The sequence below is a fragment of the Pseudopipra pipra genome, chromosome 1 (assembly GCF_036250125.1).
Source record: "Pseudopipra pipra isolate bDixPip1 chromosome 1, bDixPip1.hap1, whole genome shotgun sequence".
In the NCBI taxonomy this organism is placed as follows: Eukaryota; Metazoa; Chordata; class Aves; order Passeriformes; family Pipridae; genus Pseudopipra; species Pseudopipra pipra.
Window position 1 is genome coordinate 113785252 of NC_087549.1, and position 18839 is coordinate 113804090.

Sequence of the window (18839 nt, forward strand, 5' to 3'; positions counted from 1 at the left end):
TAAAAGCTGATTTAAGACAACCTTAAAATGAAAATGATGGTGCTCATTAAAGGTAAAATAGTTACAAACTACCTGCTTGTAACGCAGACCCCAAAGGATCAGTCTCCTTAAATCCTACTATTGTGCTGCTACAAGTTTTGTCACTTCACAATAAATGGTGCAGGAAAAACAATCTCAAACTGTAAAAGTTAGTTGGGCACCTATCAAAATTATTCTTCAGAAAGGTAAAAAGCCCTGTATAGATAATACAGGAGGTCTGCAGGGTTACCATAAACTTCATGTGTGTGCAGTGTTTAAACAAAAAATTTCTGCCATTTTCATCTCCAGTACAAGATGAAACTATGCACATGGACTACTCCCTTAAGCCTGAGCTCAATATCTGAAAGTTTTTGTTAGGCTTAAGAAAATATTACTACAGACTTCTGCAATCTTGGAGGTGTTTGAACAGCTTAAACTCTACATGAGTCAATATTAACACTTTCACTTGTCTCCTACTATTACAGAGTTTGAAGAAATTTGAAATGCTGACTATTTAAACAGTCTGAACACCCTTTTTTTTAAGTATGTGATGGTGCACAGTGAGACAGACACACAAGAACTACAAAAGAGATCCTGTACTTTCAGCATCATGCAAAAAATTTAAAAGCTTTTGAGGTTACTGACCTTTCAAAATCATAAATATTTAAAGAAACCGGGCTACAGGCCTCTGCACTGCTACTGTTCTAGGAAAACAATCCTAGTATATTTTTCAAATAAATTTGCAATAAGCAGTAGAGATTTCTCTCCCCTGTAATGACCAATACCAGAAAAATAATAACAAATAAAAGGTAAAAAAAAAAAAAAGGTAGCAGTTCCACTTACCCTAATATCTTTAGGATGTTCCCCCTCTGCTATTCTTACCATCCACAAGAACTTATTAATATCATCACCAGAGTAGCCAATCACACCACCAAAAATAATCAAAACATAATCCACATCCAGGCTTCTCATGATCTCATATGCTGCTGACTCATTTGATGACATTGCCTTTCCCACCTGTATCATAGCAAAAATATCATAAATATCTGCACAGCTGCCTATCAAACACCTACACAGATCAATATTGACAGACCAAAGCCCAAGAATCCTGTGCAATGTGCTCTAGGATGACCCTGCTTGAGCAAGGAGTTTGGACCAGATGACCCATTCTGTGATTCTGTAATTCATACTTGCCAACCAAAACCAACATTTTCATTCTAGATAAATAAAATCCATTGTGAATATTTAGAAACTCAAAAGCACAACCTTTAGAAAGCTCAAAAGCACTCTGTAAAGAGGAGTGCTGCCTGTTGAAATGAGTGTTTTGAGTATAAAATGTAGCAACAAGGGTTTTTCTTTTGTGGCACCTACAGATTGTTCAAGTCTGTAGGTGTCTTTTGGCTGTATTGCCAAAAACTTAAGTGTTGCAGAAAATAACTCATTACAAATCATTTTCAGAGCTTTAGACACAGGCCAAAGTGTATAAGTTATTTGAAATGTTACTGACTTTTTTTTTCCTTGAGCTCTGTCCTTCATGATAGGTGCCCAATGAAGCAGACATGCTGCACTGCATTCAGTAGCACACAGGCACCCTCAGCATTAAGTCAAGGTAAATTTACACAGAGTCAGAACAAAACTTTTTAAAGCTGTATCCAGTACCTCTTCCATCCTGGTCACTTCTCACACTTAAACAATTCCCTTTTGTCAGCAAGTGGCACTTAGTTCAGCAGCTTTGTTTGCTGCTGAAGCTCCTATACTTAGGATATAATAACACATCATTGTAGTAAAAGGGAGTAACTACAACATAAATAATATTGCATCTTCAGCTAAGAACGTAATTAGAGAATGCTTAGCTTTGGCTGCAAGCTGTCAAAAAGACCAAGAACCTCAGCTTCTTGGCCATTATCCTAATTAATGTGAAGATATTTGGCAGATTTCCATCTCTGTGCGGGAGGAAATCATCTGGACACGTCTCCAGGGCGTGCCTCATTTACAGCAGAAGATCAGATATTCGCCACAATGCACATTTATTGCTTGGGTCCCCCTTTATGGAGCATTCATTCTGAAATGGAACTTGACAGCACCAGCAGTCATACTGGAGAGAATTCTTTATTGAAAACTATCATTGCTAATTGCTGCAATGTGTATGGCTACTGTGCTTAGGCAATAGAGATGACTTCCACAGTCTCTCTATTCACATGATGCACCTTGTCCTGCAAGGATCTGTGGGTTTAGAGAGGGAGGCACATGGAGCTATCAGAGCTGAATATCCATCAAAATACACTAATGCTGCCACGTCAACAACCAAATTAAAAGTGCCTCAGAGCACACGGCAATGCTTCTTGACTGATATCAGCACCAACGGTACAATTTCCCAAGCTTGCTTTCGGCTGATGCGACTTCCCTGCCCCTGTCAAAAGCACATACATGTGATTCTCACCTTCCCCAATACACGTTTTTTCAGGACTCTGTAAGCTCAGAGCACAACTTCCATTATTTGTTGCCTCTGTACACTGCTTATTCGCAGATCTGGTCCAAATGCTGTACTTGCTACTGACACAAGACAAGAAACTATCCTAATACGTTCCTCAAGCCCTACCTCCACTCTGTCCCTGTAGCATGACGTTCTGGAAGAAACAGGCACTGACCGATGTCATCACAGAGTGATAATGAGTCATTACACAGCACCTAGTAAGGTTGCAACCCAGTTGCAATATAGAGCTTCCTTTGGTTTCTGAAAACAGTGTAAGTTGCCCAAGGTGGTGCCCCTGTAACCACAAGCAGTGCTAACACCCCGCCTTAAGCCCATATAAGTACAAAGCTTAAGCTTACTCTTCAGAAGTGAAAGAAATTAAATGTGCAGATATTTTTGTCTAACTGCAAATTTGAGAAGACAGAATTGCATCAAATCTGCTACACTTCATTGCTTGTCAAACTTTCTCTAATTTCCCAGATGCCTGAAAATTTTTTAATCCTTGTGGTCAGTTTTCCCATGCCATTCAAAAATCCACTCAGCAATGACGCTGCTGAACTGAAAAGACCCCTACTTGGACAGGCCAGTAAAGCAGCAGTACCAGGTAAGCTGTTGTAGCACTAATCCCATGGAGAATGGTTACATTAGGTTTTGTCTATCCTCCCAAAATGAAAAAAAGAGGAACTGAAAAGGAAGTTTTGAAAGCACCAAGTGAACAAAACAAACCCCAAAGCAAAAATCGATCCCTAGACTTGAGTTCTAATAAATGCAAAAAAAAATATGTTCCTTCCACCTCTGTGTTTCCCACTCTATGGAATTTCTCCTTAATATCACACTGCCTATCAAGAGATATTTACAATTTCACACTGGACTGCAATGGAAACATTTTGGTGCCTCTACTCCACAGAAAACTGCCTCCCTTACCAGGGCGATGTGGCTGTTGTTCCAAGTGTTGTTGTCAACCAAGGTTGTTCGGTTGGCCATCCCTGCTATCTGGTAACCATAATCCCACCATGACATCACTCTGGCGTGCTCATCTGTGTTTTGTCTGAGCCAGTAATAGGCTTCTCTGAAGTCATCTAGGATATTTCGGGTGCTGCAAAACAGTTCATTTTATTCTCATCGGAACAAATACTAGCAACAAACCAACTGCACCACGATAAATCTCGGCTCACAAATAAGGGTTTTATTATGAGTTCAACTTTCTTTGAGGGATTTGGTCACCAGCAGTCCTAAGTTTGAACCCTCTGACAGCTGAATGGCCAGAAGCTGAACTGCTTTTGAAGACATGACCCAGTGCATTTCCTGTCAAATATATATTCTTAAACAAGTTTTCCCAGTTGACTTGAAAGTTGTTGGTTTGGGTTTTTTTTAGCCATCATCTTTATTGGCTTTGGGTAGGATTATTTTTATATATTGAGATTAAATATTTCAGAAAATGTTATATCTTTTTGAAAATTAGAGTATTAAGAATTTTTTATTCAGGTGACAATTCTGCCTTAATATAATAAGAATTGATTAAAGAAAGTAAAGCCAATTGTTAATGCAAAGGCAGTAGAAGGGCTTTTGCCCTTTAATCACTTTCAGACCCACAGACCTTACTTACCCATCATGGTTATAGGAAGCAAGAACCACGCTGGGGCTGGAGTATGCATTGCTGGTTACCCAGGTACAGTGAACAGCAAACATCATCAACAACATCAGCATCAGCATAGTCACAATGTTTTTGATATTGGGACCCAGTCCCTCTTCTGTTTTTTCCTGTTCAGATACATGTTTCCTCACTTTGCCTGCCTAAACAAACACAAATTTATCTGTTATGACAACTTTTTTCACTCTTGACAATGGAACCCATGTTTTCTGACTTCTAACTCTTGCTTCCTCCCCTCACCTTATCATACAGGTTGCCAGGGTTCCTTTTATCATCTTCATCACTGCTGTCCTCTATTGGTGGATTTTCCCTCTTCATATCATCACCCAAATAACGCTCAAAGACATTGGAGAAAGTGATTGCTGACAGCATACAGACCACTGGAGTCAAAGTGAGCATCAGTCGAACCATCACTCCAGCAAAGTAAACGGCGCTGATTGCGTACAGAGCAACTGCAAAGAAACAAACCTACTGATGACATTTAGAAAAAAATACTAACTGACTGCACACGTACATGGTCTCCATAAAACTACTTCTGGAAGTGAGTAGAGCATCTGTGTATATAAAGACTCAAGTGTGCATCTTGCATTTCATTGCTTTTTAATTTACAACATTCGGTTGAATTAACACTTATCCCTGTTAAGCCTCAAACATTTCCTGAGGTTCACCTTGACAACTGTTAATAATAACACAACCCCATTTCCATATGCATTAATAATGTGCCAGAATATACATTATTAGTGAAATTTAATATTACACACCAAAAATACTACTAGAATAATAGGCAGTTTCATTTGATTAAAAAGGTCAAACAGCCCTAGACCAAAGAAGTTACTGGAACTGAAAAAGCAAAAGGAAGTGTTACAATTTAATGCAAATATTATATTCTAATTTTAAGCTAGAGATATCTGTGGACAAATTGGGGGCTTGTCTACATTATAATTCCATACAGATGAAAAATATGATATTGTGAGCCCTATTCTGAAGGAAGCTTTTCTGAACAGTACTATCTCCACTTTGTCTCCCACAAAACACAAACCAATGTTTTCAGAAGAGTAAGGAATATTCAGAACACTTTCCTTGGAAGGAAAAAAACCCAAACAATGCTGTATACCACTGATTAGGAACATCTCATAGTGGTTTCCTCCTGATGGATTCCTTGTCTGCTACAGTTTAACAACATCCTCTTGTGAAAGATTTGCCACAGAAATCATCAAGGGACACCAATTTATCAGATTATATTATGTAAATATCTTCTACTTTGTACTGAGGCAGTATGGCTCTCCACCCTCACTCATAGGTCTCTCTATGCCCTCCTAAATGGATGATGCAGCAGTAGGAGGCTGAAAGCAAGTTGCCCAGCACTGGTCTTGACAAGAATTAACTGTAAGTCACAGAGCACAGAATACCCCAGAGTCACTGGATTTATTTAACCCAGTAAACATTCCCAATGCCCACACATCTCTTAGGTAGTCTTAAGAGGCAGCTATATTAGTCTGGAGTCTCCCATCCTGTAAAAATTCAAGACCTGACTGATCTTCATTCCTCCATACGGATTAAAACTCCAAAGCCCATCCTTACAAGCCTCATTCATGATCTTAGAAGTTTGCTTTCAGAGTACAGCTTTGTACAAATAAGCAATTTGTTGTCACTGACATAGGGACGCTGAGCTGTTCCCCCGGCTGATCCGCACTGTGGAACCGCACCTCGACGCATGGTATGAAACGTCAGCCTGGAGAAAAGCATGAAACTCCTGGTGCACAACTGAACTGTAGCGACAAATAATTCAATCCCACCTCTTGGAACTAAATTCCATCACCATTTCAGCAACCTCTGCAATTTCATAAACAGTTTTAAATACCGCTGGATGCAGGCAACTTTTAATAATCATCTCTAAACACGTCACCTTTAAACCATTCTTTAGAACAAGCCATATATCAGCTTTGAGGAAACAAAAAAACAGAATCAAGTTGAAGGCAAGATTTTTCAAAATAATTTAAAAATATTTTCTCTTACCAAAGACTCTTTCATCATTGATGTTTTTGATACAGAACCACAGCCCTGCTGGGAAAGTACACACGAGAATATGCAGATCAAAAAAGAAGGAAACCCATGTTGTAGGCTGATGCTCAGACACAGAGGCAATGATCGGGATGTGAATTTTCGCATACCTTTTTTAAAAAAAATTCAGTTCAAATTATTTTGAAAAGATAAAATTATTAAAACTTGTAAACATTAGGAACTCTGAACTTGATTTCAAAGGAAGCATTTCAATTAAAAATGGTAAGTGCTCTATTCAGCAGAAATCTGATGAAACCTTTATACCAAAAAAGTCACGAGGTCTTACTGCATCTAGGAAGCATTTGGAGTAATGTAAAACAACGATATAAGGGATTATTTCCATATTATTTAAGGCAATGAAAATTATGGATGTTTTGTTTGTTTATGGCTACATATAAAGCCAAATTCACCAAAATGAAAACACAGCTATGGAAGCTCCATTGTTACGTTTTTGAAGAGTTTGTCATCACCGCCAGTAAGTCTCCTAAATTTTCAACACTGTTTTTCAAAAACTCTCCTCTACATAGAATATCTTCATTTTCTTAGTAAAGCAAGTTACAGTATTAAATACCAGATCAGTTACTGATGCACCCAGATTCTTTTAGATGCTGAAAAAAAAAAATCAGGCCTTGTCTACACTTGGAAATACATGTCATCTAAACAACATGACAAACACTCAGTGCAGACAAGGACAAAACTGTGCTCTATATTACAGACAGCTATACATATGGACCTAATCTCAGGTGCTATATGATTGAGTGGTGAGGTATCAAACATATGTCCTTTTCTTCACTGAGATCTAGTTCTCATTCAAAACTGCACTGTGTGTTTTAACACAGTATGTTTTTCTAATGTAGACAAGCCCTCAAAAGTTCAATGCTTTGTATATATAGACAACTTCATTATAGGCAAAGAACAACATCTAGATATTCTTCAAATAAATTTGAGGGTTCTTTACTGACATCTGTTCTACTGCTTTTATTACAGAGTTGGTACAGAACCCTGTAAGAGCTGGACTTTGGAGCCTGAAAAAACCCTGAACTGCACAAAGTTTGAAGTTCTCCTATCCCTGCGCTCTAAACTTAAAAAAAATCTATCAACTGAATTTCACCTTAAAATATTTACCTGCAAAAAATACTTTCCATTTTATTCCTATTCTCCTGGCTGGCTAGAGAATCTAACATTGCATTTTTAAAGGTTAACTAAAACAAAGATTAACAAGGTTTTTAACCTGTGAAAACACATTAATAAACCAGAACTGTTCAGAGCAGACATCTGTATACACAAAACAGATATGTGAACATAATACAGAGGCAACATGCAAGAACATATGTGCAACATCTTTGTGTTTTCGTGCTATGTTGCACAATGAAATTAGTCTAAGGCTCTTAGTGATTTTTAAATGTGCACTCAACTGTTGATACAGCTTCGTTTATTTTATGCTGACATACACACTACAGTTTCATATAGAAAAAGACATACCATTACATATTTAAAGACTTCCAAACAAGCAAGAAATTTAATAGACAAACTAGTGAAATGGTTGTAAAGATCATGAAGTGGTTACTACAAATGCTCTCTTTAGATAACTGATTTAAGCCCACTATATTCTCCTTGACTAAAATACTAAATGGATTTGGGAATGAGGAGAGCAAATGATTATTAGTTTTCAGCAGAATGCTACTGATATCTAAATCTCATATCCTTACTTACCCAGTGTCCCACAATGAATAAAATCTGCCACTCCAAGGAGCAATATAACCTGAAAAAGAGAAGGAGGAGGGAAAACCCCTTTTGCTACCTGAGTATTTAAATGCAATAATTTTTCTACTCCCTCAAGTTATAGCACAAAACTAAATGAATTTCACTGAACTTGTGATATATGTGAACCAGGCCTACTGCATTAGGCAGGCTATAAAATCTACCAACCATGAAGCAAGCTAGTTTTAGAACACATTTACAGCATCATATTGTACTTGTTGAGTACAATGTGAGTATCAAGACACACACCCCTCCAAAAGTCAAAGCAATGCAATAATAAATATTTCTCAAAGAATATGACAGATAGCAATCTATACTCTGTAAAGATGTATAGGAAAAACAAAACGTAACTGATAAGAAAGTATTTCATTTTTCTGAAATGCCAGGGGAAACTGGGGACGATCTACAGCCAAAACACTAACACTCAAGGAAACACAGGTTTCCCATTATTTCTCTGCTGATGGATCTACATGTGGCATAGAATATAAAAGCTGCTACTAGACATGCTGATAAGCTTTACATATTGTTTTTTAAAACAAGGCCTGTAGATAATTAAATATCATAAGAGATAGTATATCTATGAGATGAAAGATAAAAATTATTATTAAAAATTATGAGCAAGGTTCTTCTTAAATTTTATTTCCACTTTCCTTGCAACTGTTTCAGCTTCTTCTGAAGACAGATACAGACAAGGTAAAATAAGAGAAAGTTAAATATAGAATATGCTGAGTTTGGAAGGGATCCATCAGGATCATCAAAATCCAACTCCTGGTCCTGCACAGGACACCCCAAAGATCACACCATGTGCCTGAGAGCATTGTCCAAACACTTCTTGAACTCTGTCAGGTTTGCTGCTGTGACCACTTCCCTGGGGATCCTGTTCCAGTGCCTCAGGTCCTGTCAGTGGTTACAAGAGTGCAGAGATCGGTACCTTCCACCTCGCCTCGTGAGGATGTTGTAACTGAGTCTCCCCTCAGTCTCCTCTTCTTCAGGCTGAACAAACCAAGTGACCTCAGCCACTCCTCATATGGCTTCCCCTCCAGACCCTGCCCCATCTTTGTTGCCCTCCTCTGGACACTCTCTAATAGCTTAGTATGTTTTTTATATTGTGCACCCCAAACTGCACACAGGACTCAATGTGAGGCCACACCAGTGCAGAGCAGAGCAGGACAACCCCCTCCCTTGACTGGCTGGCGATGCTTTGCCTGATGCCTCCCTGGGCATTGTTGGCCCTCCTGGCTGCCCAGGCACTGCTGACTCATATTCAACTTATCCTTTTATTTATTACACAAGTCTTTGTGCATGACTCAGTAATATTAAAATCATGGAATTTAAACCAAGCAGAAGTCAATTTTTGCCTGGCTAACATAATTAGCAGGAAAATAAGAGTGCTCTTCTTCATCAAGGGAAGCAAATATGGTATCAGATTACCAAAGGAAGCGTGTCACCAAAGGAATTGGAATCAAAAGGCTGCAGTGAGGCATCTGAGGATGGAAACCAAGCAAAGACAAGCTTGTTCTTGTGAGACAAGGCAGAGATGCCTTGAACAGGAATCAGACTCAAGTATTTCAGAAGGGAAGCAATTTGACCTTAACCCATCAATGTTACCCAAAATATTGTATTACCCAGATTAGCTCTATGTATCTTCATAACATGCTTTGACTACAGTTATGTTCCTCATCCGCTCTGACTTCTTACATCATTATGTGTATTGTACATAAGCCCGAAATATTGGCATGATAGTACAAAGTTGTTTTTTTCCTGCAGCCCAGAAAGCACAGTGAATTCCAACACAAAGAAACATACACTAACATGAGCACTGGTTTGCTGGGGCATTGCCAGCAACTACTTTAGGCTAAATCAAATATTGACCATCTTGGTTTACCTGCTCTGAAGGTAAATTAGTTTCACATTTATTTACCTGTGTATGTCAAATAGATGACACTCAGGAACACAGTACCAGCAGCTAGTGAGACACCCAAGAAGAATAATGTCTGAAATTCTTGCTTTGTTAATCTGTCTCTCAGATACTGCAAAAATGCATATGCCTGCAACAGTGCAAAAACACCTAAAGAGAGAAGAAAGATTTTGTTTAAATACTCAAAAGCAGTAACAGTAACCAACATACTTTGGCTATATTTGAGTTAGAAAAATAAACACAAGGTACACCCTAACATCTAGAAACTAGTATAAAGTTACTTTCTGACAAATAGCTTTTAATACTTAACAGAGATGACACTTTCTTGTAAAGACAGAAACTTCCAATGAGAGAAAATATTCTCCAAAAATTTATTTGCTAATTATATCAAGAGCTCAAATACCCTCTTTTAGCCTCCAACACTGCCTCAAATTGGGGTAAAGGAGAGAATCACCTGAAAACTAGATTGCACTGATTGTGACAAAAATACAGGTTAGCATACCTAGATATGGTGAAAAATAAATTCACAGACTCCAGTCAACACACAAACAAAGCCAATATAGAAATATATGGAATTTATGCTACTGAACTAAACAGAGGATTTAATGAAAGAAAAAGCCAAACTAAACAAGTAGTAAGTGACAGACAAGTGAATTACATAAAATTAGTGTTGAAACACCAGAAATCACTGGCAGAGCACCCCACATCCTCAAAAAGGCTATTAAGAGTTTAACATCAAACCCACAACTTGGACACAATTTTTCTGTTATTATTCATTTCAAGATACATAATCAGATCAATCCAGTGATGAGTCCATTCAAAAGAGAAAATTCACTGGTAGCTGGCAGAAGAACAAAAAAAAGCTTATGTGTCCAGTCTTTCTTCAAATTAACAACGAATTTGACGTCCATAATGAAGTTTGCTAGTTCTGAACTCCTAGAGAAAGACCATTCACTAAATAAATGTAAAATTCTTCAGAAACAAAATGTGGTTTGGTAATTTTTTCTTTTTCCATTATACTCAGATTGCTGAAAAAGAACTGTCAATTTTAAAAGTATTTTTATATTAAATTTTCATGATATTCCAATCACTGTCCCAAATACATTTTGATAAGTGACTACACATAAGAAAAACCCCCGAGGAACTGAACAGGCTGAACTGTATTGCACAAACAGCACATGCACTTAAACTCAGTGTTAGCAGAGGTTCTTGCTCTCAAGAAATCAGGATATCTGACTCTTAGTAACTTCTGAAAAATCAACATAAAGAAATTTAAAAAAAAAACCAAACAAAATTGAAATCAGTTATTTAAAAATCAGCCTTGTGATTAGTAACTTAAGTAATTTGTATTTAACCCACTCTGAAAAATTACAGAAGAGTATCAACTCTAAAACCAAATTGCTCAGTAAAAACTGTTACCAGTAAGGAATGTTTCAATTGTACAATGCTTGAAGGCAACATTGTACTGCAAAACAGGAGAGATAATCAACGTGTAAAGTAAGTGCTTGTCAGATTGCTAATTGATCCAGTGTTATAGAGGCATTTTACCTCCATTAGCTCACACAAGAAGAGGATAATGTGTCAATTAGAAAGAAAACTTCCCTACAGACACTAAATTGTACCTCTTTTTCTTTAACAATTTGGTTTGCTAGTATGTGCTCTTTCTAATACAAGGAAACAAAGCCGCAAGGGTTTGAGGTTTTCTTGTGCTAAGAAGCCTCTTGGAAGCAAAAGTCTAATTTTCTTACCTGCAGCTGCCATGTGTTCACTTGTCCTAATTGGCTGAAATCCCACAAAAGGTATCTGCATCGATAATATTAACCCCACAATGTAGAAAGTGCTATATGCTGGGAAAGAAAAATGTGAGGAGAGGGGGAGAAAGGCAGGAACAAAATTAATACACGTTTGAAAAAGAATTGGTTCCACAATAAAGTCCATCTTTCCCCCTAACTTCAGTGACACTGAAACAGAACAGTATCATTCTAAATATTTCAGCCATCCTAATTACTTTTTCCTCCTTTGACTAGAATAAACTTGTCTATTGCATCCAATTTTAGCGGAAGTAGCAGAGTACTGTTGTTCTTAATTGCATTGGTTTTTCTACTCCTAGGGAATTAAGCCATCTACCTAAGATGTTCTAGCTTCCCTGTTTTTGAGGGTCATGGATGGGGGAAAGAGCTCTCTCATAAAAACCAACAAAAGAAGCTTTCTATATGAGGAGAAACTGAAGGGATCAGACCTCAAAAAAGCAAAACATGTAAGAGCCCACTACCTATTTAGAAAAATGCAAAGAGGTACACTTTTTCTTTTTTTAAACACAAGCCTAGAGTGATGCAAAGAAACTGAAAAGCAATAGAATTAAAAATTAATATTAAGTGTATATATTGCTAGATCTGTATCAACCACGGGGCTCCAGAAAGTACAGGACAAGATCATAATTAATATTAACAGTAGCATTAAAACCATAAATTATTATTACACATGCACTACCATTCATACACTTTATTTTGAAAGGGATTTTGGTCCTCAGTATTACAGGGTGAAGAAGAGATGGGAGGGGAAGAAAAAAATACCAACTCTGAACTGCCACAAGTCTGATTATATTTGAAGTAACCAAAGTCCAAATGAAGTTCTGTTCCTTCAGTGGCAAACAGCAACAATCCACCTTTCAGATCTTTAAACACTCCTACCGATCCTAAACCACTGTCTCTGTTATGGCCTGGATCTTATGAAGAGATCCCTGTTCTCATACAATCCTTAACTAACCTCCATGAGATCAGTTTTGGGGAGCGCATCATTGACCAGAGCTATTGTTTCCACAGCACCTGTGTGGTCTCAATGAGGGATCCTGCTCCCAGAACACTCTATGTGTTCCAAAACGGTCAGAAGTGACACTGATGGTATTTCCAAGCACTTGGTGTATTCCTTCAAGCATCTGTATTGCACAACTTGGCATAGCTACTGATCCGTGCCCTCTTATGTCACCGAAATACACTTTTCCTGTAGGCAGCTCAATTTTTGAAGAATTTGCTACAACATAAATCATTTACTCTACCAAGCAACTGTTACAACACTGCCATCCTGTGGAAGTTCAGTGATTGGCATAAATCACTACATTTCACACTTGTTAGACCACTGTAAGTCATCATTTTTAAGTCCAGTCCTGCAATTGCTTTAGTTTCTATATGCACTGCCCCCCACTCTCCAATCCCTTACTCCCAGTTCTTCCAAGAGCTACATATTGCCTGGTATTGAAAGATTAAAAAAAAGTAATTTACACAACACAATTTATCTAGGAACTTAGAAACATCAAGGTGATATATGATCATAAAATTTCCATGTTCCTTTACAGTCTACTGTTTGCACAGTCTTTGCAAAAAGGAGTTAATTTTCACTCCTGCAGGCTATAACTCTGACCAAGTCCAGAACAAAAACATTTTGACCTACTGTGGATAAATTCATTTTACAAACAATTTCAATTGTTTCAATTGTGTTACACCACAAACACAGGAAAGACCTACTGAAAAGCTTTTCCAGAGAGTATGATATATTTGCCCACATGCTTACACTTTTAATTAATGGATTACAATAACTAGAAATAAACATTTGCTCTGAAGTTTTAGAATATTGAAGTAGTTGATGTAAATCAACTGTTCACTGTTCGAATGACAAAATCCAAAACAAAGAACAAAGAGTTACTGAAATTAAGTTTTAAATTCTGGAAGATGCTGAAGTGTTTTGTTATTAAATATTCTGATGAGTGTACAGAACTTAAAAAAAATGTACAGAAAAAAAACCAAATTGAAGTAAACATTATGAAGTATTTTAAATGTGCAATGTGCAAGCGTGACTTAAAGAAAAACTAAGCACAGCAAAAGAAAATAGAATCAATGGTTGCTGTATCTGTACAAAGAGGTTATTCACTTCTACAAGTGCTGCTAATACATTGGAATTGTAAGCACTTGTTTGTAATGATTACACTATTATTTTATGTTCAATCAAACACAGTCAGTAGAATCTGACTGAAAAGTACCGATCATTGTCAAGATGAAAAAATAAAAGCACAGCTTGAGCTTTCAAATGTAGGTAGCATCATCACCATTGATGCCAAGTGGGTCAGAAGCTATCTGGCTGATAAAGTCATTTGCCTGCAAGCCCTAAAATATTTTAAAATTGGCAAAACCCTCACATTCTGGGAAATTTTTTACTCATTAAATGGTTCTGAATTACACTCCCAGGCATATCAGATCATGTCCCATTAATCTTTTCCTTGGTGTATGAACACCCATATGAAAAACATGTACCAGGAAAGAATCATTTTTTTCTAAAAACTTGGTGCTGCCAAATATTGTTCTCTACATTTATGCTACTATGTTTGATTGAACATAAAATAACCTTTACCAAATGGCTCATGCTAGCTTAAAATAAACTTAAGCAACTGATCTAGAGATTGAACCCCCCAAAATTCTCAATAATAAGTAAAATGGATGCAGACTTTACTAGCTGCAGTCAGCTGACAATATTTTACAGAAATTTTAGCTGTACATTGGTAGTTTTTTAAGAATTATGAGACTGAAGCAGGCACACTAGCAACTACATTTCACAGAAACTCACAAAATATCTTTATTCTCCCTGTTTCAATGAGCTTTTGTAAACTCTTCTCCCTATCTGAATAGTTTGGAAGTGAAGCACACTTGAATTTCCTCTCAGAAGTGCTTGAACACTCTTACCTGTTTCACAAAAACATCCTGTTAAACAAACCTAGAAATTATATAGTAATGTGAGATGTACAGACTCCTCTAAGGCTTCCCATGAAAGCTTAAATTAAGCCAGCAGTTGCAATGAAACAGCAGAGCAGCGATCACATTTTCATTCTGACAACTCCATGGCAGTATACATCCCTCACTGCTGAAGGGTAATAACATTTCAAAACACTGTAGCTATTTGCAAAACAAACATCTGTCAAAAACCTTTAATTCATATGAACCTGCAGTAGTATTTTCCCCACACAATTCAAAGACTAGTTCATGGAAAGCAGAAGAAGCAAGAGTACTTATTCTTTATTGTTTCTGGCTGCCACACTGCTTCAGGATTTTATAATTACTTGATTTAATTTTCTCTTGCATAACTCATAGAAATTGGAAAATGGAAATATTCAATAAAACAGTTTTAAAAGCAAAACGAGATAAATTACTTTCCCTCTAAGTTATGAAGTAGTTAATAAAGAAGTTAAGTAATACAAACATTAAAAATTAAAAATGGGCTAGAGATTTTTCCTTCCCTTTTTTAAAAGAATTTCCAATTCTTTTACATATATAGGATAACAAAGAAATATGAAACCAGTATTTATAGTTTGATAACAAAATCTCAAAACTGAACTTGACTAAATTGAGTAATTATTGTAGTATACAATGGTTCATATATAGAATGCACATACAGTAATTTCTTTAGCAGGCACTAAAAAAGGCATTAAAATAATTAAAAATACAAAGATGCAAGAGTATTAAAATGAGTAACAAAAATATATTTACAAAAGAAATAATGCCTTATGATTACACCTCAGCTCACATTATGTTCTCAAACTACCTACTGTTAAAGCTAGAACATTTTTAATGTGAAGCCAATTTATAAACCTCCAAATACCTGAATTGCTTATCAATTATTTAATTCACACACCCACATGATGGCCAACTGATTTTATCGGTAAAGTGTCTGTAAAAACAGTTTACAGAGTATTGAAATGTCAGGCAAATCAATTAAAAAGTTAGTATTCTAAGATCCCTATTCACACTTTCCAGAAGCTAGAAGGAAGGCTGATTAATCCAATAAAATTTTAAAAATTTACATGGAACATCCAGTCCTAGTCTGTTATATAAAACATACATGGCTGCTTAAAATTTCCTAAGTCTTTTACTATATTTTTTCATAATTTCTGCTGTACAACTTTTAAAAATACCAATTGTTTTTCATAGTAGTAAAAGAGAAAAATATGAAATATTACTAAAGGCACACATACTATATATATTTTAAAAATATTTCAAGAATTCTACTATATCAAACCACCCAATTTTTTTTGCTGTGCACTAGAAAGGAAAAAATTAATTAGCAGCTACATACACAAAATTTTAGAAGTGTATGTTTTAACTCCTTATTTCCATGTTGTAGAAAATAACTGACTATAATCAGTAATCAAATTAAGAAAGTTCAGTCTGATATGCAATTACTTAATACCCACTTGATACAAAACACATCAGTACAGTTAACTTTGTATCTCACATTTAAGCATGTGACAATGACTGTTCAATGAACAAAACTTACCAATGTAGACTCTCCTGCTGTATCTCTGCATCAGCAACAGAACAAACACATGCAGTGGAATAAGGTTGATGATGAAAACATAACCACCCCATGCAGAGACCTATGACAAATGGAACAGGAAATTAGATCTGAAATTATCTGCAAATTCTTAGGATAGCCAATGCTGGATTTAAATATGGTGATGGTCTAACAAGAAAACACAAACTCCATCTAGACAGGCAGTGAGCACTACTAGTAATACCACCAGAATCCTTCTCAACATTTATTATCAAAGAAAAACAAACCACAACAAAAGCCCATGTATCAAAGGATTTGGAAATGGGCTGATGGATTTTCAAGGTCATCCTTCCCCAATCTCCTCCTTCCAAGCTAATCTGGTCATACTTCCAAATATGAATGGGATGCTGGGGAAAATCTTTTCCCCATGGTGAAGGCTGCAGCCCAAGGCAGCAGCAGGATCCCTAGGGCCACAAGCTGGACTTTGATGATACTTGTGGGTCCCTTTCAACTTGGGATATTCTATAATCCCATGTAGGATCCAAAACTTTCTTTTGATATACAAATTTAGCACCATGCTCTGCACTTTTTGCTGAGGACAGGGAACACTATCTCCTGGCAGAGAAGAGAAAGGGAGCAACGCACACCTCCAGGAGCAGAACTCCTGGAGCAGAGCAGCCAATGCAGGTTGCCGTGTAAGGAAAGAAATAAAAGCAAGGTTGTGGATGCACACAAAAGTGGGACTGAGTGCTATGGAATGGTATACAACAATATCATGGATATTGCAAATCTTTGGCAACAAGAGCTCTTGAGAAGAACTCCTACGGTGTACTTAGAACTGAAACACTACAATGGTATTAACACATCACTGGTTGCTGGTTCAGGTAAGGATTTAATGAGCTATCATTACTATGTGTTATCTAAATTTCTAATGTATTTAGAAGGGCTAATGCTGACTAGACAATCTGTATTTTAACATGTCCTCTTGTCAAATTACAGTCTAGACTTCCCCCATATGCACCCTTGCCTATCCTAGGTCTTCATTTTTAGAATGCAGTAGCTAATGTGGTTTTCACTTAAATTGTACTTTAGGGTTTAGATTTAAGTAGATATTTTTAAAGCCCTAGAAGCCCAAAAGAAACCCAAATTACTGTGTTCTGTAGAAGAGATTCTAAAATAAGGATGAGGCCAAGCATTACTGGTTTTTGACACTAACACTACAAAACCCAGCATGTCAAAATTTGGGGTAACCCATTCAGACAGTGTGATACAAGTAGAACAGAAATCATCTAAGTTTCTGAAAAACTCATTTCAGATTGTCATGATTCTACTGCCAAATTACAGCATGAAGTATCATGGTTTACACAGGCAAGTTTATTTAATGGGAGAAAACATGAAGACACGTAAGTACAAATGTGCAGTTAGAACACTGTTACAGTTAGGGAAAGGTTTGAATGAAGCAGGTAGAAAACACTTTGTATGGATCAGAGACCTGCATCTCTAATTACCAAAATATTAAACCAAATCTAAGCACTGAAGATTATACTGAATTGGATGCACTTTGGAACTTTTCAAACAAAACTGAGGCATCCTCATACACTGGCAAAAAGAGTGAAAACATGCTGTTACTGCTACAAGGATTGCTTCAATGTACAGCTTTGTTTTATTTTACCTCCTCATCATGAAAAGCTGTATGAAGCAAAAGCTGTTCAAGTAAAATAAATGCTAAAAATATAAATGCAAGGAAAAAAAGTTTCTCTATATTGAATGCAATTATATGAGTCAAATTACCACAGTGAATTAGGTATATATTTTAAGCAGATTTAGTGATCAAGGAAGATTTGGCAGTTCATGCAATATCCACTCACCTTCAAAGAAACTGTTCCCCAAATTTCCCATGAAAGAACTGACTCTTACTACCTCAAAATTGTGATTGAACTTCTAACTTACACTGAAAACAACTAATTTCATCAGAGAATGACAAATTATTATTATGTAACAAATAGCAGAATTATGCTTCGTCCTAAAAATTTACCTAAGCAAAATGTCCAGAAGGGCATCTTAAAATTCTTTCCAAAAGGGAAATACAACATATGGAAAGCTATCACCTACTTAGGATGAAGCATGTGCACTCTGTAAGCAATAAAATTCTATTATCTAATCACTGAGATCTGAGGCTAAGCTATGGACAAATCTTAACCTTTCATGAGCTGATAACACTTTACAGGAAAATAAAAAATCCCACTTTTAGATTGAAGGACTGAATGTCACGATGACATTGATTCCATAAGCTCTGTCACCATGCACACCCTGGATCACATCCTCTCCCTCTCAGAAAGTCCCACAGACCAAGACAGTAGAAGCTGTTATTGTGTGATTTTTCAGCAGTAGAACTGTGAAGTATTACATTTGTTACCTGTATGTTTAGGAAGAGCATTTTCAGAGAATCTTGCCAATACACTGGCACAATATAAAAAACACTACGACACATAAATGTAACAACTCAAGAACTTAATTGCCTGCTTTTGTACTGCACTAGAGCATGTACCAAACTTGCAGACTCTCTTCACTGTAATGCTATATAAACAGCAATGCTGTTCATAAAGAAGTGGCTGTTTATTTAATGACTTGGTCAAAATGAG

General features: G+C 36.7%; 1 protein-coding gene across 1 annotated transcript in view; it reads right to left on the bottom strand.

Moving 5' to 3' along the window:
- STT3B (STT3 oligosaccharyltransferase complex catalytic subunit B) overlaps positions 1–18839 on the bottom strand; it is a 52711-nt gene that overhangs the window by 4983 nt on the left and 28889 nt on the right. Inside the window, exons 5-13 of the mRNA XM_064672393.1 lie at positions 16201–16300; positions 11631–11729; positions 9886–10032; positions 7917–7965; positions 6159–6313; positions 4383–4594; positions 4098–4285; positions 3416–3587; positions 862–1035 (exon numbers count right to left, since the gene is read on the bottom strand). Coding sequence (XP_064528463.1) covers positions 862–1035; positions 3416–3587; positions 4098–4285; positions 4383–4594; positions 6159–6313; positions 7917–7965; positions 9886–10032; positions 11631–11729; positions 16201–16300 — 1296 coding nt within the window. The remainder of the gene's footprint in view (positions 1–861; positions 1036–3415; positions 3588–4097; positions 4286–4382; positions 4595–6158; positions 6314–7916; positions 7966–9885; positions 10033–11630; positions 11730–16200; positions 16301–18839) is intronic.